Raw genomic sequence first — 5,810 nt, 5'->3', positions numbered from 1 at the left:
ATGATTGTAACTTGAGCATCTCGTTTATGAACATCCTCCAGGACTTGGAATGACCTGCAGGTCTCCAATAAATTAAGAGATCAAAGCAACCACAACCATCTCTGTGTGAAAATCGTCTTCTAACTTTGCTCTAATAATCAAACTTGCTGAACAAAACTGTAGGCTTTGCCCCAGATAATGTGTATGTAACTAGACAATCTTTGCTGATACACTGTAACAGCTGACAGCGGAAATGAGGCAAGTGGATGAGATTACCCAGTGACTGCCTGCCGCTAGTTTCTATTGGCAACTTAACGTCGCCATCCACACATCGAACATGGCGGACGGGGATTCCTGGGGTAAGAAATACAATGGAAATATTGTGGCCGACTTTCACTATGTTTGCTTACAGACTCATACATGTTTAAGATTAATTGAAACCGTGATTATGATCATGAAACAACTTGGTCGTCATTTTGAAAGGTGATGACGTGTTTTGTTTTCCTAGATGCTGAGAGCTTTGAGCCAGATAAGCCGCTGAAAAATGCGGCAGCGAATGATAAATGGGAAGGCGAGGATGAGGAGGACGACATTAAGGTACCCTGTGTAAAGTAGCTCCAATGTGAGCGCAATAACATGAAGCCCTTAATGCAATGTCCCTCGTCAACAACCGGTTGTAGGTGTCGTTAAATTGCTCACGTTAGCTTCAGGTTAATTTCCCATGCTAGCTGTATCATGTTAGCTATCCCTTGGTTCCATTAATCTGTTGGAGGGATGCTCGACACAGCTAGCGACTAGGAAATTAATGAACGACGTAAAGTGCTTAACATTACATGGCTTGTGAATTAGTCAACTATTACATTGTAATGACAGATGCTTTTAGCTTACACATAACTTGGTATAGGGGGTAACTAACCAGCATCGTAGGCTAACAATGTTGTTGACGTTACCACTGTCAAAAGTATTTGTGTAGGCTTTAATTAAGCAGATTGCAGATACTGTAATTTGGGAAGTTAGGATGTTGATGATGGCTGCTTCCTTCAGTCTGGCTGCCACGCATCAGCCTGATGTTTAGTACTGCTGTGAATTCTCTTTTGGTTGCAACTTGCCAGTTAAACACAGCGTGTGACTCACCTGAATCCGTATGGATGTTGCGCCTCTAGGATAATTGGGATGAAGAAGAAGAGGAGGAAGAAAAGTCTGCTGAGAAACCAACAGGTTGGCTCATGTTGATGGCTGAAGACAGAAGTGGTCATTTGTAGCTTTGCTGGACATGCTCCATAGAGGTGCTAAGTGCAGGCCTACTGGCCCTGGTGCTTTTGTCTTACAGAGCTCAAGGCTTCTGACAAGAAGAAACTAAATGAGAAAATTAAAGAGAAGGAAAATTTGCAAAGACAAAAGCAGGAGGAGCTTCGGAAGAGGGTGTGTGTGTGAGTGTGAGTGAGTGAGTGAGTGTGTATGTGCGTGTGTGTGTGTGTGTGTAATAGGAATACTGTGTTCTTCTTGCCTATGCTGCTGCTGCTGCTGGAGGCAGGTTTTTTGAGCGGTCTGTTCTCCCTCCATCGCAGATAGAGGAGCCGCAGGAGGCGGAGGAGCCGGAGGAGCCGGAGGAGGCGCAGCTCACGCCAGAGGAGGCGCAGCTCACGCCAGAGGAGGAGCGCGCAGAGACGCACCTCGTGGAGTCGCTTCAGGAGGACGCTGATCTGGAGCTGGCCAGCGAGACGTTGGGTAAGAGCGTCCTCTGTCCTCGCGCCGCCCTCTCACTGCTCATGGAGTAGATACTGTGCATGTCCGCCCGGCGCTCTCCCTGCTCATGGAGTAGATACTGTGCATGTCTGCTCTGCCCTCTCACTGCTCATGGAGTAGATACTGTGCATGTCTGCTCTGCCCTCTCACTGCTCATGGAGTAGATACTGTGCATGTCTGCTCTGCCCTCTCACTGCTCATGGAGTAGATACTGTGCATGTCTGCTCTGCCCTCTCACTGCTCATGGAGTAGATACTGTGCATGTCTGCTCTGCCCTCTCACTGCTCATGGAGTAGATACTGTGCATGTCTGCTCTGCCCTCTCACTGCTCATGGAGTAGATACTGTGCATGTCTGCTCTTCTGCTGCTGTGAGACCGGCGTGCTCCTCTGTCCCACGGCTCAGGTGGCGTTAGTAACCATGTGACCGGCATCGATGCTATCAGCCCCGCCTCCAGAGAAGACTTCACAGAGTTTGAGAAGCTGCTGAAAGACAAGATCTCGCCCTACGAGAAGTCCATACATTACAGCAACTTCTTAGAGTCCCTGTTCAAGAATCTGTGCATCTCAGGTGAGTACCGGAGTGGTCACCTCTTAGGCAGGACATCTGGATTTCTGTTGTATTTTAGGGGTTTTTTTAGTAGCCAGAGGAAGTCTACTCATGCCGATGTTGTTCAGTTGAACCGGTCAATTTGACCTTTTAAGGAATCCATCTGTTTCCTCTTGTGGTCTTCGTCCATGTGTTTGTGCAGTGGAGGTGGAGGACCTGAAGAAGATCAACACCTCTATGACTGCGCTACTGAGTGAGAAGCAGAGGCAAGAGAAGGTGAGCTGGTGTTCTGACCTCTGTGTTCTGAGAAGGTGAGCTGGTGTTCTGACCTCTGTGTTCTGAGAAGGTCAGCTGGTGTTCTGACCTCTGTGTTCTGAGAAGGTCAGCTGGTGTTCTGATCTCTGTGTTCTGAGAAGGTGAGTTGGTGTTCTGATCTCTGTGTTCTGAGAAGGTGAGCTGGTGTTCTGACCTCTGTGTTCTGAGAAGGTCAGCTGGTGTTCTGACCTCTGTGTTCTGAGAAGGTCAGCTGGTGTTCTGATCTCTGTGTTCTGAGAAGGTCAGCTGGTGTTCTGATCTCTGTGTTCTGAGAAGGTCAGCTGGTGTTCTGATCTCTGTGTTCTGAGAAGGTCAGCTGGTGTTCTGATCTCTGTGTTCTGAGAAGGTCAGCTGGTGTTCTGATCTCTGTGTTCTGACAAGGTGAGTTGGTGTTCTGACCTCTGTGTTCTGAGAAGGTCAGCTGGTGTTCTGACCTCTGTGTTCTGAGAAGGTCAGCTGGTGTTCTGACCTCTGTGTTCTGAGAAGGTCAGCTGGTGTTCTGATCTCTGTGTTCTGAGAAGGTCAGCTGGTGTTCTGACCTCTGTGTTCTGAGAAGGTCAGCTGGTGTTCTGATGTAAAGAAGGTAGCATGCAATAAGAATAAGTGCATCAATGAGTGCTGTTTTTAAATAGTCAAGTGGCCATTGTAGTCAGGTGGTACTGTAAGTCAAGGATCAGCAAGACTAGTTGTGAGTAGTGCTATGAGAGGAGATGTTCTCTGAAGAGCTGGGTCAGCAAGACTAGTTGTAAGTAGTGCTATGAGAGGAGATGTTCTCTGAAAAGCTTGGTCCTCAGAAGTGTTTTGAAGATGGAGAGGGATGTCCCTGTTTTTAGTCCTCACAGCAGAGTAAAGGCCATTTTAATGTGTGTAATGTTGTAATGTTGGTCTCCACAGCTCAGTAAAGGCTGTTTTAATGTGTGTAATGTGTATGTGTATAATGTGTGTGTGTGTGTGTGTGTGTGTGTGTGTGTGTTGTAATGTTGGTCTCCACAGCAGAGTAAAGGCTGTTTTAATGTGTGTGTGTGTGTGTGTGTGTGTGTGTGTGTGTGTGTGTGATGTTGGTCTCCACAGCAGAGTAAAGGCTGTTTTAATGTGTGTAGTGTATGTAATGTGTGTAGTGTGTGTGTGTGTGTGTGTGTGATGTTGGTCTCCACAGCAGAGTAAAGGCTGTTTTAATGTGTGTGTGTGTGTGTGTGTGTGTGTGTGTGTGTGTGTGTGATGTTGGTCTCCACAGCAGAGTAAAGGCTGTTTTAATGTGTGTGTGTGTGTGTGTGTGTGTGTGTGTGTGTGATGTTGGTCTCCACAGCAGAGTAAAGGCAAAAAGAAGAAGAAGGGCGTTGTGCCGGGGGGAGGCCTGAAGGCCGTCATGAAGGACGATCTGGGCGACTACGGAGGGTTTGACGGCGGCTACGCACAAGACTACGAGGATTTCATGTGACGCCGGCTCCATGAACCCTTCGCCCTCCACTCCCCTCTGACCCTGTGACCTCTACGTGACCTGCGCCCCAGCCCACCTATCTCAGCCTGCGCAAGCAAGCATCTCTCCAACCATGGGGCGCTGGAAAATATCTCCAGCCGTGCGGAGCTGGCTTGGTGTGCCCCACAGGCCTTGTGGTGAGAGTCTATGTTCTCAAAATGGCCTGGAAGTTACCCAGGTGGCTGCTTCCACCTCGATGAGACATGATCCACCTCACCTGGGGAACTCATGAGACGGGAGTAAGCGGAGGGAGGCTTTAGACGCTGACGAGTATCAAAACAGGCCACCACATTACGACACCAACCTCAGCCACCACCACCTTCAGCGATGACATCCTGTTCATCTGCATTACTGACGGCCCTGACGTCCTGTTCATCTGCATTACTGACGGCCCTGACGTCCTGTTCATCTGCATTACTGACGGCCCTGACATCCTGTTCATCTGTATTACTGACATCCTGTTTATCTGCATAACTGACGGCCCTGACGTCCTGTTCATCTGCATTACTGACGGCCCTGACGTCCTGTTCATCTGCATAACTGACGGCCCTGACGTCCTGTTCATCTGCATTACTGACGGCCCTGACATCCTGACATCCTGTTTATCTGCATAACTGACGGCCCTGACGTCCTGTTCATCTGCATTACTGACGGCCCTGACGTCCTGTTCATCTGCATAACTGACGGCCCTGACGTCCTGTTCATCTGTATTACTGACGGCCCTGACGTCCTGTTGTATTACTGACGGCCCTGACGTCCTGTTTATCTGTATTACTGACGGCCCTGACGTCCTGTTCATCTGTATTACTGACGGCCCTGACGTCCTGTTCATCTGTATAACTGACGGCTGTTTATCACTGACAGGCATCTGCCACTATCTGGAGCTCAAATTGACAGACTATGCAAATTGATTCTGAATAAACCTACACTTTTGTTGCATTGTATTGAACTTACCATTGAACTTACCTCATGGATGCTAGTTTATTATTATTATTATTATAATAGTTTATTATTCTCTAAAAAAGCCTCCTAGCGCTGCTGCCCATAGCTACCCAGGTAGCAACAGCAAGCTGATCGCTGTCGGCTTTTTAGATGACATTAAATTGTGGTTCATATGAGTCCTTGTGTAGTCCTACACGGTTGATTAATGTTTATGCTTCATGTGTACTGATAAGGGCCGGGTTTCCCAAAATCGTTAAGAAGCTCTTAAGTCCTAAGAACTTCTTAGGAGCGTTCTTAGAACATTCTTGCAACGCTCCTAAGAAGTTCTTAGCACTTAAGAGCTTCTTAACAATTTTGGGAAACCCGGCCAAGGTCAGTGTTGGTTGTTCCATATCATAACGGATTTCACTGCACATAGTGAAGGTTGAGGTGAAACGCCGCATTTTATGCTGAATCAAATTGTCCGACTTTCTTTGTCATTGTTATTTTGCAGGAGCAATATTATCAGTGCAGTCACATGTGCAGAACAATTCAGTTAAATTATTCCACCAATCAGAATTCAGAATATTTGGGATGCACCTATATATCGGTCAACATTGGCATCGACCAATATTGGCCTTGTTGACAGATACGTGGCATCTGCACCAGAGTGATAGATAATCTATCTATCACTCTGATCTGCACTGGGTAAAGGTGCTATGTGGCATCTGCACTAGGTACAGTAAAGGTGCTATGTGGCATCTGCACTAGGTACAGTAAAGGTGCTATGTGGCATCTGCACTAGGTACATGTGCTATGTGGCA

At 47.5% G+C, this 5,810-nt stretch overlaps 1 protein-coding gene across 4 annotated transcripts; it reads left to right on the top strand.

The window, feature by feature from the left end:
* Positions 1–13: 13 nt before the first annotated feature.
* Positions 14–5,009, top strand: eif3ja (eukaryotic translation initiation factor 3, subunit Ja). 4 transcript variants are annotated; one of them, XM_062547965.1, is made up of 8 exons: positions 14–338; positions 488–576; positions 1,143–1,197; positions 1,310–1,401; positions 1,548–1,707; positions 2,130–2,294; positions 2,476–2,549; positions 3,431–3,867. In XM_062547965.1, exons 1-8 carry the CDS (start codon positions 317–319, stop codon positions 3,488–3,490), a joined length of 717 nt encoding a protein of 238 aa, XP_062403949.1. In that variant the 5' UTR covers positions 14–316; the 3' UTR covers positions 3,491–3,867. The 4 variants fall into 4 exon arrangements, with proteins under 4 accessions (XP_062403949.1, XP_062403948.1, XP_062403951.1 ...); XM_062547964.1 differs by lacking the exon at positions 3,431–3,867 and adding an exon at positions 3,895–5,009 and having other exon boundaries at positions 26–338; XM_062547967.1 differs by lacking the exons at positions 1,143–1,197; positions 1,310–1,401; positions 3,431–3,867 and adding an exon at positions 3,895–5,009 and having other exon boundaries at positions 27–338.
* Positions 5,010–5,810: the final 801 nt, after the last annotated feature.

This window comes from Sardina pilchardus, chromosome 10 (genome assembly GCF_963854185.1).
Source record: "Sardina pilchardus chromosome 10, fSarPil1.1, whole genome shotgun sequence".
Classification (NCBI taxonomy): Eukaryota; Metazoa; Chordata; class Actinopteri; order Clupeiformes; family Clupeidae; genus Sardina; species Sardina pilchardus.
The sequence above is the reverse complement of the archived record's forward strand: the minus strand, read 5'-3'. Positions and strand labels throughout refer to the sequence as shown.